Source organism: Prionailurus viverrinus, chromosome B2 (genome assembly GCF_022837055.1).
Source record: "Prionailurus viverrinus isolate Anna chromosome B2, UM_Priviv_1.0, whole genome shotgun sequence".
NCBI lineage: Eukaryota > Metazoa > Chordata > Mammalia > Carnivora > Felidae > Prionailurus > Prionailurus viverrinus.
The window spans coordinates 143,583,210-143,601,056 of NC_062565.1; the positions used below are offsets into that span (position 1 = coordinate 143,583,210).

The 17,847-nt window shown below is 48.5% G+C and overlaps 1 protein-coding gene and 1 long non-coding RNA gene across 2 annotated transcripts in view; one reads left to right on the forward strand and one right to left on the reverse strand.

Annotated features, from left to right (window-relative positions):
* EZR (ezrin) overlaps positions 1–8,784 on the reverse strand; it is a 49,740-nt gene extending 40,956 nt beyond the window's left edge. The window contains exons 1-2 of the mRNA XM_047858084.1: positions 8,666–8,784; positions 7,689–7,776 (exon numbers count right to left, since the gene is read on the reverse strand). Of these exons, the coding sequence (XP_047714040.1) occupies positions 7,689–7,700 (12 nt within the window). The 5' untranslated portion in view covers positions 7,701–7,776; positions 8,666–8,784. The remainder of the gene's footprint in view (positions 1–7,688; positions 7,777–8,665) is intronic.
* Positions 8,785–8,807: 23 nt separating this feature from the next.
* LOC125165337 (uncharacterized) lies at positions 8,808–17,436 on the forward strand. Its single transcript, XR_007152072.1, has 2 exons — positions 8,808–9,607; positions 16,805–17,436. It is a non-coding gene; the product is annotated as an uncharacterized LOC125165337 (long non-coding RNA).
* The last annotated feature ends 411 nt before the right edge of the window (positions 17,437–17,847 follow it).

Below are 17,847 nucleotides of genomic sequence, written 5' to 3' on the forward strand. Positions count from 1 at the left end.
CCTTTCTGCTGACAGTAAAAGTTGGGTCAGGGTCAGGAAATTTTCATTCTGCTTTTAAGGTTTTCTCAAATACATTAGATTAAAAAGGTAATTACTATGTTAATGCAGCCTTCCCCATTGTTTGAACCGTATTACCATTACCATTTACCTATCGGTATTAAAAACAGCTTAGAGAATGAAAAGTGACTCACAATCAAAGAAAAATAGAACTGACCAGTGCTGCTGCCTTAAATTCACTTCTGCTCCTGTGTACTGGTGAGCTCCTAGGCATCCCTCAACACCCGCCCCAAGCATCTCACCAGCTGAGAGGCCTTCCCTAGCTCTCCAGGGCATACTTCCTCTTCTTCTGTAGGTATCTCTATTATCATACCTACTACGCTGCACTATAATTCTTTGCTTACATATGGGACTCCCCGATTAGACTGAGAATCCCTTAAAGGCAACAATCTAGCTTATTTCTTTTCATAGTTCTAGCACTCAGAATGTAATGGCATACAACAGGCCTTCAATGGGGTAAGGAAGGAGCCCATATGACCTCCCAGGGAATTTGCACAACTACAAGAGGATGAGAAAGGATGTTCCCTTTTACTACACAACCCAAACACTTCACATCGCTGTTTTTCTTTTTTTTTTTTTCTTTTTTTTTTTTTCAACGTTTATTTATTTTTGGGCCAGAGAGAGACAGAGCATGAACGGGGGAGGGGCAGAGAGAGAGGGAGACACAGAATCGGAAACAGGCTCCAGGCTCTGAGCCATCAGCCCAGAGCCCGACACGGGGCTCGAACTCACGGACCACGAGATCGTGACCTGGCTGAAGTCGGACGCTTAACCGACTGCGCCACCCAGGCGCCCCTATATCGCTGTTTTTCTTAGAAGGCCTAGTGACAGACTTTACCTGGTTAATAGCAACTTGGAAACTAAAACCCTTAGTTTTAGCTCCGTTACACTGAAAAGTTTGTAAAGCTCGTTTCCAGGAAAAAATGTACACAAGAAACAGCACCTGGAGATAAAATTATTTGGATTTCATAGAAACTCTGTTTATGTAACATTCTTTTCATGTAAAAACTTCACTTCCATTTTACAGAGGACAAAATTGAGGTTCCTAGAAGCTTGCCAAAGTACAAGTAAAATACCAAATTAATTATGAAACTATTCTTTATATGGCTGTGTATTTTTACTTGGAAAAAATATGTATATTAGCTATACTAAGCATTTTTAGCCATAACGCTCCAACTCACATTATAGCATAGTTGTCTTAAAAAACAAAACAACAGGGGCGCCTGGGTGGCTCAGCCGGTTGAGCATCCGACTTCAGCTCAGGTCATGATCTCACGGTCTGTGAGTTCAAGCCCTGCGTCGGGCTCTGTGCCGACAGCTCAGAGCCTGGAGCCTGTTTCGGATTCTGTCTCTCCCTCTCTCTAACCCTTCCCCATTCATGCTCTGTCTCTGTCTCAAAAAAATAAATAAAGGTTAAAAATTTTAAAAAACAAAAAAAACAAAAACAAAACAACAAAAAAACATTTATAGAAGTCTATGGGCGCCTGGGTGGTTCAGTCGGCTGAGCCTCTGACTTCAGCTCAGGTCATGATCTAGAGGTTTGTTGAGTTCAAACCCTGCATAGGGCTCTGAGCTGCTTAGGATTCTCTCTCTCTCTCCCGCTCTCTGCCCCTCCCCCACTTGTGCTCCCTCTCACTCTCAAAATAAGTAAACTTTAAAAACACATCTAGAATAAGATCTTCCTTATGTCCACAGGCACGGATGGTAAGTCTCTTAGAAGGAAAATAATGCAACCTTCTGGTCTCTTCAATAAATATTCACATGTAATTAGCAGTGGCAACCAAACATTTAGTGCTTAAACTAAAAACTAACTGGAGTAGCTGGGGAATCCCAAATGCAGTTACTACTGAAATGAAATAAAATATAATGCATAAAATATGCATTCAGTGATTCTGAAAGCAGACTGAATTTTATTGCTTAAGACTGCAGGTAAAACATCTAAATACTTTAAGAAAGCAGGCATATATTGAATCATCCTAAGAATCTTCAAATTATCGAAGACACTTAAACAGAAGTTTAAGTAAAATAAAGAAATTATGGTAATTCAGTAAGAATAGTAATGTTTTCCTTACCCAACCTGTAAGTATTTGTAAGTTTATGAAATTTTTGTTAGAAATCACATTACTACTTAGAATAGTAACTAAGGAGGGGCACCTGGGTGGCTTAGTCGGTTGAGCATCCAACTTCGGCTCAGGTGGTGATCTCAGGGTTCGTGAGTTTGAGCCGCACCATCGGACTCTGTGCTGACAGCTCGGAGCCTGGAGCCTAGTGCCTGCTTCAGATTCTGTGTCTCCCTCGCTCTCTGCCCCTCCCCTGCTTGCACTACCTGTCTGTCTGTCTCTCTCTCAAAAATAAATAAAACATTAAAAAAAAACAAAAAACCAGTAACTAAGTGAGGCCAGTGTGGAAGGCCTGAAGAGCAAAGAGGAACATAAGAATGGGATCTCTTTCTTCCCTGCCATTTAATGGAAAACGGCTGGCTTTTCTTCCCCTTTAAAAACAAAGACAGCCAAAATTTGAGACCGAGCACCAGTGGCGGCCAAATTAAGCTCCACAACCAAGCCCCCACAGAGAGAAGTTCATAGCAGAGAGATTCAATTGGACATCTTAGCTAGTCTTTCTGGAGTTTGATAACCATCCAGCTATCTCCTTTATCCCCACCCCAGCCGCATTCCAAATACCAATGATGGCACCCAAGGCATTTAAGCTGGAACTTTAAGAAGGTGGTTGTGCATCCACTCCTACAAGAACATCTGCCTGAATGGGTGCTCTGGAATCACACTGGATTTTGCCGCCCCCCCCCCCCCCCAAACACACCACAGGCTCTGGTCTCTGCTCACACACAACCACCAGTATCAAGAGGGCCTCACCGCACTGGTGGGGTTCCAAAGGGAGAACTATGTAAAAACTGTCCCTTTCTTATGAAATCAGCAATTCCCAAAATCTGGGGGCACTTCAGAACCATCTGGAGAGCTTACTAGAAAAAGCACATCCTACCTGGCCCTAGAGACGGGGATTCAGTAGAACTGTGAGAGACTCCAGAATCTTCAGATCTCCAGATAATTACCAATACTAAAGTCGGAGAACACGGCACTAAATTAATCCTCACCTTTAACTTTATGTGTAATGTGTGCACGCACTCAGAAGAAAAATTAGAAGCCGGTGGATTACTTTTACTTTACGTGGACTTAAAAACCTGTAGCTTAAGAAAAACACTGACATCTATATTGTATTTCAGGAAGTAGCGGTTATAATAATGAGAGAAGTCAAAGGGACTCCTTTCATCATTTCCAGTCACGAATTTATTAGCAAGTACAAACCAAACTCAACCCTCCCTCCCACACCCAGTCCTTTTCCAGGTTCCTTATCTCAGTGAATGGCACTACCATCCGTCCAGTTATGCAAGCCAGGAGCCAGAAGTCAGCCTTCCACCCGCCCACTGCCCCTGCACATCCAATCCATCACTAAGTCCTATCACGTATACCTCCCAAAGAGCTCCCTAACACCCACCTCTCTCCACTTGCATCACACTGCCTTGGTCGATCCTATTACCACCCCTCACCTGGGCTGTTCCAATAGTCCAGTCTCCACCTCTCACCTCCTACTGATTCTCATGTGCAGGTGCAGTGACCTTTCAGAAGCCAATCTGATCAGGTCACTTCCTTCCAATCAAAACCCATCAGTGCTTCCCCCTGAGTTAAGCCCTGAAAATGCCCTCTTAAGACCTACTAGGCTAGGCACAGCTGGCCTGTTTTTCTCCCTAGCTATACTCGTCCATATTTGCAATGCTGAACTCATCCTACCCCCCCCCCCTTTTCTACCACAGGACCTTTGCACAAGTGGGTTCCCTCTGCCTGGTACACTCCTTGCCTCCCTTTTTCACCTAGTGAATGGCCCTGCATTCTTTACATTGCTCAGAATAGTCACTGCCTCTTGGGAGTGCCTTCCTGTCCTGCCCGATTAACTCTCCCCCCCAACCACCACCACCACATGCATGCCATGGTACACAATCAAGTTATTCTAGGATTGTTGTCTGTTCCCCTCAACAGACTGTAAATCCATGATGACAAGGACTATTTCTGTGCCTGCTCATCTTGGTAACCTCAACATCTACCATAGTAACGCATAAATGACTGAACTAATGGATGAATGTACAAATAGACTCATTGTGCCTTACAGACAGTGTGATGATGACAAATGACTAATCCTAGCCAGCACTTCTCACCACCACATGGGAAAATCTTAGCTAATTCACCATCTGCCCATTTTGAAGACGGAGGGATACACAAAACATATCCCATGTGTGCTTCTCAATTGACGGAGGGGATGGAAAATGTATCAGTGTATATTCAGTAAATCCCGTGCCTGTTGAAATATTCAGTGGACATTAATTGCCTCGCACAACAATATGAATTAAGGACGCCGGCAGTCCCATTTAATAGACAATGGACCTGCAGAAACAAGCTAAGAAACAAGGACTTATTCCATACTGGGTATCTACCCAAGGGGAAAAAATATATTCCCAGAGAGACAAGGCAATTTGAGAAATTATCTTCAAATTTTGGCAAAAGGCGGAATCTTGAACCTGTTTTCACAGTTTTCCTACTGAAGAGAATATTTGCTTTTATATCAGAAACTTCCAGATCAAAACTTTAGAAAGGAACATTTACGGCATCTGCCAGTACCACTTAAGGCAGCTCGCGGCTAAACTCAGAAAACAGATTCTGAGAGCTTAGCCTTGAATGCAACACCTTTTTCATTCCTAAGCTTGACTGCTGTGGTTTTCCTTCCTACCGCCCTATGCCTCCTTCCTATCATGATGAAGAGAGCAACTGTGGTGGTAAGAAGTAAGGAGGAAGGATACACCACAGGTCACCCTTGGCTGAACCACAGGCACAAAGACTGCTTCCTGAGACCGCTCCCTGGGCACAACCCCCCCCCCCCGCGGCTCTCTCCAAATAAGAAGGACGCACAAGGCCAAACATATCAGCTGAGCAGAGGGCGTACGTAGTGCCTTCTAGGCCTCAGATCATTCTCCCTGGAAGTCTGTCTACAAGTCACACATGAGTAGAGCCCCAAAGCAGTTGTGGGAAAAGTAAAACCAGACAACAGCTCTCCTTCTGAGTGCCCAGGCCGATCAAATCCTACCCACAGGCCTTGAGCAAGACTCAGCTGAAGGCTTCTCAATGAAGTCCACCCATTTCCCCATCGGATGATTTTCCTCTTAATTGTGTTGCACTTGACTTAAGCCTCTTTCCCTCTTTGGTGGCACTCAGAGTGACCCAGCTTCTATTTTAGCATTTGCAAGTGTCTGGGCTCAGGTCCCAGACTATAAGCTCCCCGAAGACAAGCTGCCTCACCCACCCACACTTTGCACACGCAGCTTGCAGGACAGATGCTTGCCAGAGAGAACACTCAATCTTTCTAGCAAGTAGTGATTCGAGAAGCAGTATTAAGAGGGAAAGCAGCAAATACATATTTCATTTACACCGTTTTTATAAAGTTGTCTACTCAGTTTAGATATCAATCAAAAATACTGAATTCAAAGGACCAGGTAGAAGCCTCAAACCCCAAATATTCAGATGTTTCTATATTTACACATACAATTAAAATATCCCTGCCATAAGAAATACAAAGAGCCTTAAAAAGAAAGGAAATTCTAATACACACTACCACATGGATGAACCCTGAGGTCATTAAACTAAAATGAGCCAGTCTCAAGTAGACACATACTGTGTGATTCCACTTATATTAGAGACCCAGAGCAGTCGAAGTCATAGAGAAAGGAAGTGAAGGGTGGGTGCCAGGGGCTGGAGGAGGGGATGGGGAGTTAGTGTTTAATGGGTACAGTGTTTCAGTTTCGAAAGATGTAAAAGTTCTACAGATGGATGAATGTACTTAATGCCACTGAAAAAAATGGTTAAGACAGAAAATTGCATATTATGTATTATTTTACTGCAACAACAACAACAAAAAAAACAGAATAAAAGAAATTACGGTTCACTTTGAGAAATGAGAAAGAAAAGCAGTAACAGGAAACTGGTTTACTGACTTTTTTCAGAGTGAGATCTTCAAAGCTGAACTCTGCATCTTTTCTTTTAGTGAAATAAAGAAAACCATACCTACAGTAATATCTTGACCACAGCTCTGCAAAAGGCTGCATGGGGGCTGTGCCCCGAGTAAGGTTGTGTTTTTAGGTCAGTTTTATATCACAGGCATTGTAAGGCCTGGATGTTATGTGCAAGTGGAAATGAAAAGAATTTTGTGGGGCCCCTGAGTGGCTCACTCGGTTGAGCCTGACTCTTGATTTTGGCTCAGGCCATGATCCCAGACCGTGGGATGGAACCTGCTTCAGCTCTGCACTGAGCCTGGAGCCTGCTTGAGATTCTCTCTCTCCCCCACCCCCCACCCATCCCACCACTTGTGCTCTCTAAAAGAAATTTTTTTAAATAGAAAAAAATAAATTTGTGTAGGAAAAAAAATTTCTACATCATGAATCATTTTAATCATGTAATTCAGGCAAAACTATATTGACTTCTTCTCTGATAGCATATTAACATGGTTATTTAGCCTAACAGTACAGACTTTATTAACAAAGAGCTCCTTTTATTAAGAATCTACGACTTCATGGTAGAAAAAGCACATCAACATCGACTACAGAACCAAATTGTTTGAAAAACTAGAAAAATCCCACATGTATCTTTTACTGCAATTTTTCATGAATCCAGAAATTTTCTTCATCATGATTTAAAACCATTAAAAAAAAAAGTTAAAGCCTCTCTGCAGCATCTGGTCACCGTTCACCTGTGTTAAAGCAGGTAAATCTATACAACTTTCCAAGAAACGCCGGTCACAAAGCACCTGCCTTGTTTGCTCCCACAACTTCAGTGAAAGTGATTCACCCCAGGCCTGGCCAGCAATCTAACCCTGATAGCGGCCTAATCAGATTCAGGGGACAGAGGTGCGGGCACCAGAATCAGCTGACGTTTATGATGTAGCCCAGGAGCGCACGACCAGGAGCGCAGGGGAACCTTCCTCCACCTGCAATTCAAGTTCATTACTAAACCGCTTTCAGAGATAGGAATCCTGCTGCCAGCAGCAAATTCCCAGGTTAAGAGAGCACAACTTCACAGGCCTGGCAGGAAGCTGCCCGCCAGAAAGACGGGGTCTTCTAAGCTGGACGCCCTTTAAAGCACCAAAGGCAGACTTGGGGTGAATCGGGTTCCGGTGCTTAAAGGGACTCGGAGTTGATGTGCCTTCGGAAGCCATCCGACTTTTCTTTAAAAAAAAAAAAAAAAAAAAACTCCCAAGTTGCATTAGAACACATTTTTTTTTTTTTTTAAGCAGACCAAACTTTCTTTTACAAAAGAGCATAAAGTACCCGGGCGGGCGGGGGGCGTTCACAAACAAAAAGACGGTAGAAAGAGGGGCAGCACAGTGGGCTTCCCAAGAGTTCCACACAAAAGGACCAACGAATCCCGAAGAGGGGAGACAATTCCCCACTCCGGCCGTCTCGCCGTTTGCACGAGAACCCCGGTGGCACAAAGAAGAGCCCCAGCACCTCGCCCAGGCAGCGCCGCCCGGCAAGAACGCCCGCAGCGTCCGACCCGCCCCGACGCCGGGTCACTTACTGGTTTCGGCATCTTCGGTTCCTGGCGGGTTCTCCTCAAGCCCCTGGAAACTCGACTCTGCCGCAGCAGCTGAGACCGCGCTCCCGACCTGCAGGCAGAGGAGAGCCCTTCAGAGCGCGCAGCCGCCCGCCGCCGCCGCCGCCTCCTCCCGCCGCCGCGCCCGACACTCGGCGCCCACCCCGCGCGCTGCTGCTTAAGAACCGGCCGGGCGGGCGCCGGCGTGAGTCACCGCCCAACCTGCAATTACGGCGGGCCGGGCGGGCCCTGCGGGGAGGGGGGCCGGGCCGCGCGGGGGAGGGGGGCGCGGGGGACCCCGGCGGGGGACGTGGGCGGCGGGGAGGGGGCGCGGGGTCCCGCTCGGGGACGCGGAAGCGGAGCGGGGCGGGGCGGGGCGGGGTGGGGGGGGTACACCGAGGTAGTTCTCGGACTTCCAGGAAGCCAGGCGGGAACGCCGCCGACAGCAAGTTTCACTTTGTGAAGCAACCGTTTGCCCCAGGGCTGAAACCGCAACCGTCAAGCCTTTGAGAAACACTTTTTTAAAAATGGTCCCCGCCCGGGAGCGGCCGGAGGGCCACGGGCCGAGCGAGGCGGGAGGGGCGCGGGCAGGACGCGCGCCCGCGCAGCCCGGGCTCCGCGGGCACTTCGGGTGGGGCACCCCCGGGGACAGAGTCGAAAGAGGAAGGTCTGGAGCACCAGGGGCGGCCACGCCGGAAGGTTCGGCTTCACCTGCCTCTTACTTGGGCCGAAAGAGAGAACCGTGCGCCAAGGGCCGGACGAGGGACCCCACCGGCCCGGGGACCACCCCGGCTCTTCCCGGGCACCACCGGCTCCGGGCTCCCGCGCAAGCCCCCCGCCCCCTCCGCCGGGCGGACCCCGCCACACCTGCCGGCGAGTCCGGGCCACGATCCCCTCCGTGGGGCGCGGACCCCCCGGCCCCGGCCCTCCGCCCCCCGGCCTCGGCCGCGCTCCCGGCTCACCCGCGGCGCCTGCAGGAGACCGCTGCGCTCCCGGCTGTCGGTGTGTCGGCGAAGTGAGCCCGCGGCCCGCGCTCCCGAGAGTCCTCGGCGGGGCGGGGTCCCGGGGCCGCGCCCCTAACTGCCCCGCCCGCCCGCCCGACCTGCGAGGTGCACCCGGCGCGCAAGATGGCTGCGGCCGCTGCCCGCGCCCCGGGGCGCCTCCCGCCCACGCCGCCCGGAGCCCCCCAACCACGCCACGCCCACCCCGCCGGGCGCCTCCCGAGGGGCGCGGGGACCCGGTGGGCGCATCCCCCGCCGCCTGTGTCGTAAAGACCTTTCCCTTCTCGCAGCCTGTCCCCTTGCTTTGCGGAGGACTTTGCCGGATTTAGGGTTCGAGTCCTAATGGCAGATGTAGGGTGTGAGATCGTTCGCTCCACAGCGGACAGAGGGGGGGAAAAACGTAAATAAACCCAAAGGAGCCGGCGGCCCCAGGGGAGCCTGGGCCGTTTTAGAGTGGGGCAGCCCCTGTGGTCAGGTCATTTTGTAGTTCTTGCACCAGGACGAGGCCGGGTTCTGAGACCCGCGGGCCGCCGTTCTCGTGCACGTGGTCGGAGCTCCTGCCTTCGGATTCGGCTGAGGACACAAGCATAGAAGACGCTCCACGGCTGAACGCTCCGGTTAAAGGGCACATTGTGGTCTAATTTGACTTGACTAACTCAGAGCTATGGTAAAATCTCCATAGGCAGGAATTCTAGGAATTGTTTTAAATATTTTTTTTTTTTTGCAGATGGTTCTCCAGAGGACATTTTAAAAACACACAAACACACATGGACGGTGGTGGGCAGTAGGATTTGTCACTCTGTGATGAAGACAGCTAACTCTAAGGCAGTGGTTCTCTAAGCGTGCTTCCCAGGCCAGCAGCATCGACCTCACCTCTGAACTTGCAGAAATGGAAACTCACAGGTACCGCCCCCGGAATCACAAACTAGGGCTGGGGCCCAGCAATCTGTGTCTCCCTGCCCTCCAGGTGATTGTGATACAGGCTCAATGCTTGAGAGCAGAGCCTCTCCTGAATTCCTTTCCTGGGCTCACCACTAACTCCCTACTGAGTTGAGGGAGTTATTGAGCTAGTGTGTGCTTTCACATCTGTAAAATGGCACAGTTATGGCACCTATTTCATGGGGTCGTTATGAGGATTAGAGGTCATATGTGGAGGATGCCTAAAACAGTGCTCAAATCTATCCTGGCACAGACAGTAACCGGTGACTTTGGGCAAAGCACCAGACTCTAAAGCTCAGTTTCCCTGTCTGTCGACTGGGGATGCGACTAGCACCTCCTGCAAGGACAGGTAGGGGTTAAATGAGATAATGCATGCAAAGTGCCTAGCACAGTGCCAACCTCCCCATAAGGCCTAACCTGTCACAGGGACAGATGGCTCATGGGGTAACCCCCACACCCTGAAGCTGCAGGCCCACAGCGTTGCAGGGGCACAGGTGTGGCCGGAGGCCTTTTCTGAGATTTTGTCCTGTATTGTGACAAGTGTGTTCCTGAAGAGAGACTTTCTTTTATATTAAAATGAGATGTAACTGTGGTAGGAACTATGAAAAGAGATTTAAATACCCTCCAGTGATAATAGTTTGGATGGAACTGGTCACTCCTAGCACGCTATCTCTAGCTCATTATCACTGTCTGGAGTCTCATTAGCCATGTTTGGTCCCCAACTCTTCTCATAGGATAGCCCTCTAATCTTTTTTTTTTTTTTTTTAATCTTACCCAGTTTATCGTCTTTTAAATTGGATGTTTGAGATAGCAGTGGCCCTAAGACCTTCTGGAGCATTTCCGAACTTTGCCCTTCAGGGGAATGCTTAAAAATGAACTGGCCTGTGGCAACGTGGTCCAAATGAAAAGATCACATTCTTACATCATGTGAATCTACAGATAATCTCAAAAAGTTTAATGAAAAGAAAAGATCAGAAGCAAATAGAGCTAAGTCTGAATTCTGGTCTTGGTCATTTGGGGCGAGTCTCTTAAAGTGACCAGCTCCCAGCTCTTCATGTGCAGAATGGAGATAATACATATTCCATGGTGTTCTTGGGTCACTGAGTCATAGAGTGGAGCATTTAGTTTTGACTTGTAGGCATAATTTCCTGTGTGAGTTAAAATAGCATAGAGGCATGGTTTGCATACGTATTCACATCTTAACTGTAAGCATTATACTAACATGTACAGGGTTTTCTGCCCCCACAAAAAACATTTGTGCTGTATCTTATGAGTGCTTGCAGAGGATTTACCAGGAGAAATTTATTTCATCTGACATTCGGACCTAAACCCCTTCCCACTCTCCCTCCTGTGGCCCCAGGACACACAGAAGACTGAATTCCAAGGCATCTATGAGAATTGCTTAGGACGGTGGTACTAAAACTTAAGTGTGCATTATTAAATTTTTTTTTTAACGTTTATTTATTTTTGAGACAGACAGAGCATGAACAGGGGAGGGTCAGAGAGAGGGAGACACAGAATCCGAAACAGGCTCCAGGCTCTGAGCTGTCAGCACAGAGCCCGACGCGGGGCTCGAACTCACGGACCGTGAGATCATGACCTGAGCCGAAGTCGGACGCTTAACCGACCGAGCCACCCAGGCGCCCCCAGTGTGCATTATTAGAATCATCCAAAGAGCCCCTCTAGGAATGACAGGCCAGTAAGCCTCAGGTGAACCCTGGGACCTATGGCTTTAACAAGCTCACAGGTGAGTCTGATGTATACCAGAATTTGAGAACAGCTGACTTAGGATGTGTCAGGATCCTGACAAATATTACTTACCCCTCCCTTCATGCTTCTTTTGTAAAGTTATTCCCCTGTATTTGTAAATCATGATTTTGTTCACATTTGGTAACCCATGTCACGGAAAGAAGTGAGGAGACTGGGAGCTGAGAGTCTTGGATTCCATTCCTTGCTCTCGTTGAACCTGCCCATCACCTTGAACGGCTGATTCCCTTCTCATTTCAGGGCGTCTGTTTTTTAGCTAGATGAGGGAAATCCTATGTCTCCCCCTGAACCTGGTGAAAGGCCGTTGGTAAATTGCTTGGAGTTCTTCAGGCAAGTTTATACTAAAGTCAGGGAAGCTCAAGGTGGCTTTAGACACAACATCAAGGACAAGAGCAGGCACATCCCTCAAGGGCAGGTTTCCTCTGAGATCACCTCCGAGCCTGTCTCCGCACTAGTGCTGAATTATCTCAACCAAAGTTCACAAAGAGTATGACAGTCTCTAGTCTCTCTCACTTCAAAAGAATAGGCAACAGGCAATAGGGAAGACTGCAGGGTGCCCTTGGCCAAACAAGAATTGGGGTTATTTCTCAGGACTCAATAACCTTGTGTGAAAATTCAGGACGGTGGGTGAAAGAGCAAAGGAGGGGTAAGAACTCAGGCAGCCTGACAGGTGGCCACTGCCTTGGGTCTAGAGATCATGTTTAAGGGACTTCCCAGCCAATAAGCTAGAAGGAGTCTCTTGGTAGTTTTGATCGAACAGCTTCTATACTTTGGGTCTGCTAAGAATTCTGGCCACTCCGTGTTCTATTTTAAAGTTTCCTTAGCTTATTTAAAACTTTGCATAAATAGCCTTACTGGGTTTTATGTAGAAGCGTATTAATGACCACACAACTTTTTAACTAATAAATGCCCTAAAATTTTAGTATAGCTTCTTTTCTCATTTTTCTTATCTCTGATCACTTTATGAGTTTTTTTTTTTTTTTTAATCCAGCTTACAAATTGTACAATGAGGTAGTGGACAGGACCTCAGATGTCATTTATTCCATTACCCACACTTCAAAGAGGAAATAGCCCCACAGAAATTAAGTTAATTGCCCGAACTTCTGCACCCAAACTTCTCTTGTCAAGATAGCCAGTGACTTTCGTCTTGCTAAATCCAGGGGCCAAACTTCTCTGCCTCATCTTACCCTTCTCCTGAGCAGCCTTCCCCACACATAACAGTCCCCGGGAGCATTCTGTTCTTAGGGTTTGTTTTTTCCGCTCTCCCGTCTCCAGGGCCCTCTCCCCAACCTCCTACCGCAGGCTTAGCCCAGAGCTCATTTCTGGGCCCTTACCTGTGTGCAGCTACTTCCTAGGCCATGGTATCCAGTCCCAAGGCTAGCATAGCATTCCCAGCCCCGACCTCCCCCACCAGGAACAACTCTCTACTCGGTGTCTCCAGTCTCCCAACTTTCCCCTTCTTGGCAAACAGCAGGCGCATCCAAGCCCTGTTGCTTGGTCCCAAACCTAGAAGCCAGCCTGAGTTCCTCTCTATCCCCTGACCCCACTTCATCCTTCATCCGTCTTGCATCCAATCCAGCAGACCTACCAGCGGCTTCACAGAATGTGTCCCGTTGTGTATCTCCCCAGCCAGTGGGTTTTAGCATGACATTCACACCCCTTCCTCCGCCCCTCAGGATCCCCTCCTGCCTGCTTCTCCTCCTGCACCCGCTGTTGGTCTCCTTGGTGCTGTGCTAACCGTGCCCCAGCTGTCCAGAGTTTCTGTTCCGTGAATGTAGCAAACCTATCCTGCCTTGGGGACCTCACTTGTGACACTCCCTCTGCCTAGAATGCCCTTCCCCCATCTCTGCCAACTTGGCCTTTATCCGAATACTGCCTTCTGCGAGAGCACTTCCCAACCTTTCCACAAGAAGTGCCACCTCCCAGGTCGCTCCCTGCTCCTTCAACTCATTTACTGTGTTCAGAGCACCTCACGCTCTCTGCTGTGTCTTGCTTGTTTGCGGCTGTTTTCCGCCTCCCCTACAAGGATTGAAGCTCCTCCTGTCTGTCTGTTCGCTGCTATGCCCTCAGCAGCTAGAACAGTGCCTGGCGCCTAGTTGGCGTTCAATGTATATTTGTTGAATAAACAAATGAATGAACACTGCTAGTTAGTATCGAAGTCACAGGAGTCAGGTTAGTTTTCTATCCAACACGCCTTAGTGCTGTGCCCTGGAAAACGCTTGACTTCCTTAGATCCCCAAACACCCTTGAAAAGCAGATGATGGTGGGGGAAAACTGTTTAAACAATTCATCTATTAAGACTCTTTCTGTGTTTCCCTTCATTCCAGTTTTAGTTGGGGCTCTAACAAGTTTGATGAGCTCTTTTCCCAGGACACAGCAGATTAGAAAGGAGGCGGCAAGGTATGAGCAGACACCCTGACAGCAGTAAGACGCAATGCCTGACGACAAAGACGCAGAAATATTACAAAGAACAGACAATAACCCAAATATAGCCGACTAGGGTCACATAAGCCAGAGACAGACAGGGCCACATCCCTCAGGGGCCCCAAGGGCACAAAGTGGAACCCATGCTGTTCCTAACGACAGTTTTCCCGGGAAACGGATTTATGTCTCCTCTGTATTATCAGGAAGCATGTTTTATAATTTGTAAAAATTATAAAATGTTTTTTTTTAATTTTTTTAATGTTTATTTATTTTTGCCAGAGAGAGAGAGAGAGAGAGAGAGAGAGAGACAGAGCATGAGCAGGGGAGGGGCAGAGAGAGAAGGAGACAGAGAATCCGAAGCAGGCTCCAGGCTCTGAGCTGTCAGCACAGAGCCCGATGCAGGGCTCGAACTCAGAGACCACGAGATCATGACCTGAGCCAAAGTCGGACACTCAACCAATGGAGCCACCCAGGCGCCCCAAAATGTTTTCATCTTCAAAAAATAATTCAATATACAACTATGTACCCGCTATCCAGATTTAACAAATGGTAATATTTTATCACATTATTTTCACATTTCATGAAAAAAAGAAAGCACTGAAGCCCACCTAGCCCTCCCCTGGAGAAGCTCCTGTTCTAAAGTTGATGTGTCTCTTCCATGCCTGGTTTAATGCTTTACATGGAAAAAAAAAATACACTGAATGTGAAAGCTGACTAGGTCCCGAATAAATTACTTATTATTAATCAGGTGCTTGGTTGCAGAATATAATCAACCATAAACATTTTTATCATGACTCTTTCTTTCTTTTCTTTTCTTTTTTTTTTTTTTTTTTTTTGGTTTCACAAAAGCTAAGTTAATAAAGTGGTTAATGAGCTGGAAATGTCCGGCATGACAGAGGTAGCTTTAGCATTTGTTTGGATTGCTGTCTACTCAGACCGTGAGCTCCTTGAAGGGAAAGCCAGAATCTGCTCTCTTAGTAGCTCATGTACCTAGAACAGAACCCTGCAGATAAAGGGAGCTCAGTAAATATTTATTGGGCTGAATCAAACACAGAGCCTGCGAATTTGTAGTGACTATATTATCTCACTAAGCATTGAAATGTGTGGATCCTAGAGATTTGAACGTACACTGAAGATTTAGCACTTAAAATAAACAACAACAACAAACAAACAAACAACAACAACAACAAAAACTGGTTGCTAACAGAGCAGACAAATTTCTGTAGCAGGTGCTGAAGGTTACCTGACCTGGCTGGATCTTACTGAATATCTATGGAATGAACTCATCTTTATAACATCTTGAGCAATGCTTTTAGGATGAAACATGGACCATGTACGTCATTCAACAAATATTTATTGAGTTCCTGCTTCTTGTCATGCAGTGGGTTACAGGGGGGGAGCAAGACAGATGAAACCCCTAAAGATCACACTTAATAAAACTTGGCCTTTGGCTGTTGGGGGTTTAGCAGACTTCCTGTGAATTCCCATGAAATTGGCATTGTCACTTGGCCAGTCTGCAATTCCAAGCCACCTCCTAGGACTTGGTCCTCAAGGGACCCCCCCCCACACACACACACACACACCAATTGGATTCAGGAATGCGTGGATGGCTGGACATCCAAAGACAACTGTAAGATCTGGAGCGGGTGCCAACCTGGCGTTATCTGGGATTGTTGGCACACCACTGCAGACCCCACTATAGACGAGAATGCTACAGGGGGGAAGCAGCCAGACTGAAGGAATGGTGGTCACTGGAGAAGCAGGACCGTCTAGAGGACCAGCCACCCCTCGGTTTCTGCTGATGGCTATTGCCAGGCTAGAATGTGAGCCTATCCTGCCACATGTCTACCCTTTCAAGAAAAGCTTGAAATCCTGATTTTGACACGAAATTTCCCAATTCTTACATTTGGCAGTGAGTTACATTTTTTTTTTTTTTCCCAAAACACGCTGCAAGCCAAACAAAATATGTCTGTAGACTGGGTGTGTACATCCACTGCCTTGCGCTCTACAGACCGGCTTGATTATCTGTGGTGCACATGGGTTCAACGCCGTGCATGTAGTTTCCCCCCCCCCCCCCCGCCTGCGCCCCCCGGCTCCAGAGTGCTGTCATTGCAGACATGCTCTTGCCCTGTGGGCAGCAGCCGGGAGAGGCTGTTCTCCACGCGTCGGGATGTGGTAGAAAACAGGTGGTCCCCAGGCCTTGCTATCCAGTCTTTCCGTTCTGCACATACTTCTTCTGGTCATACTTTCTGTTTTGGGGATTGTCTGGCACGGCTGATAACTCAAGGGCTTAGACTTAAGTGATGTTCAGGGAAGGGATCTCCTCATTTGTGTGCCGGTCCTCCCTAGCAGGTCCTCCCCGCAATGGCTGCTATGGTGCCATCCGAGCTGTCTGCCCGGCCCCTTGCCCTGCATATGCACCCACCAAGCAAGAGGAGCTTCTGGGTTTCTGCACATCTCCTTGCCAGAACAGCCCATTTTGCACCTAGACTAGCAATGGCTCACAACCTTGTCGTTAACCAGCTCCTCCGCTGGTTGATCTCTGTCACCACAAAACCTCCCCCGGGGAGGCCACAGAGACGACCTAGCACGCCATGTGGGTACTCGGTGCAGAGCTGCTGTTCCAGGCAGCCCTCTTCTTCTCAAGATGTCCGACCCTCCTAGAACATGCTTCTCCTCCTGGACCCACCTACCACACACCTGGGATGTTAGGCATGCGTCTCCCGAGACTTGCCTTTATTTTGAAATTGTTTACGAAAGAAGGCAAAGCAGCCTACCCTGAATCCCAAAGCTATGTTAAGTCTTAGAGCCGAGTTTGCTGGGGTTCCCGTCCCGGGTTTCATGACTTTGGGGAGGGTGCTAGCCAGCTGGTAGTGATCAAATGGGTAGAGACGCTGACAAACTGAGTTTTGTGACTCTCCCAAAGTTCAGAATTCTGATGTTATCCGTCCTCTTTCCTTTATCCCAAAGCCTGGCCGTGGCCTTCTGGAACTTGCAACTGAGAAGATCCCATAACTGAGGAACACCTACCTCACTTCCGTGTGGAAGACAGACTCTTTCCTTCCCTCTGAGGGAGCTCCACGAGGGTAATGCGTCTGGCCTCCCCTGTCCCCTCGATGGAGAAGGCCTTCATTTGGAAGGAGAACCTGGTCATGTGAAGCCTGTCTCTGTCTCTCTTGGGGCCAGCTCACCGGCCAAGAGGGGGGCTCTGCCCCTTCGGGCCACATGTGTGGTAGGGCCCAGCCCCAGCTGGGAGGCCCACGTGGTGCAGGGCCACCTCTGGGAGGGCGGCATACCCCTCTAATTCTGTGGTTCTAGGATGTCCACCTGCCCGCAGATGTAGGCCACATTCCCAACAGCGGCTTTAGCACAAGAAAGCTTTCCGGTGTTTCTCCACTGTTTTGAAACCAGGGTGGGAAAGAGGAGCGTTCTGTATTAGGTGCCTTCACACTATAAAGGCACCCCTAGTCTCTCCCCCAGGCTGCTCCACACAAGCGGAAAGCAATGGCCGTCCCTCCAGTGCCATCAGACTGCCAGAAACTTCCTGCTTGGACTCTCCCAATGCCTCCTGAGACAACAAAACCTTTCTTCATTAAAGACTTCAGTGGGGCACCTGGGTGGCTCAGTCAGCTGAGAGTCCGACTTAGGCTCAGCTCGGGATCTCACAGGTCATGAGTTCGAGGCCTGCGTCGGGCTCTGTGCTGACAGCTCAGAGCCCAGAGCCTGCTTCAGATTCTGTGTCTCCCTCTCTCTCTGCCCCTCCCTCCCCTACTTGCTTGCTCTCTCTCTCTGTTTACAAATTTAAAATTTTGGTTGTAGAACTCAGAGTGGTGTTTCATTTCTACTCAATTATAATTGTTACGAAGCTTTGGAGCACAAACCTCTGAAAAAGTGAATGCAGCACACTGTGTCGGGGCCCCTTTGCTGAGAAGGGACCTGGGCATGTGGCCAGGACCGTGCCCGGCTTGCCAGTTGAGAGGATAACTGGCAGAGCAGCCTGGCCCTGTCCACAG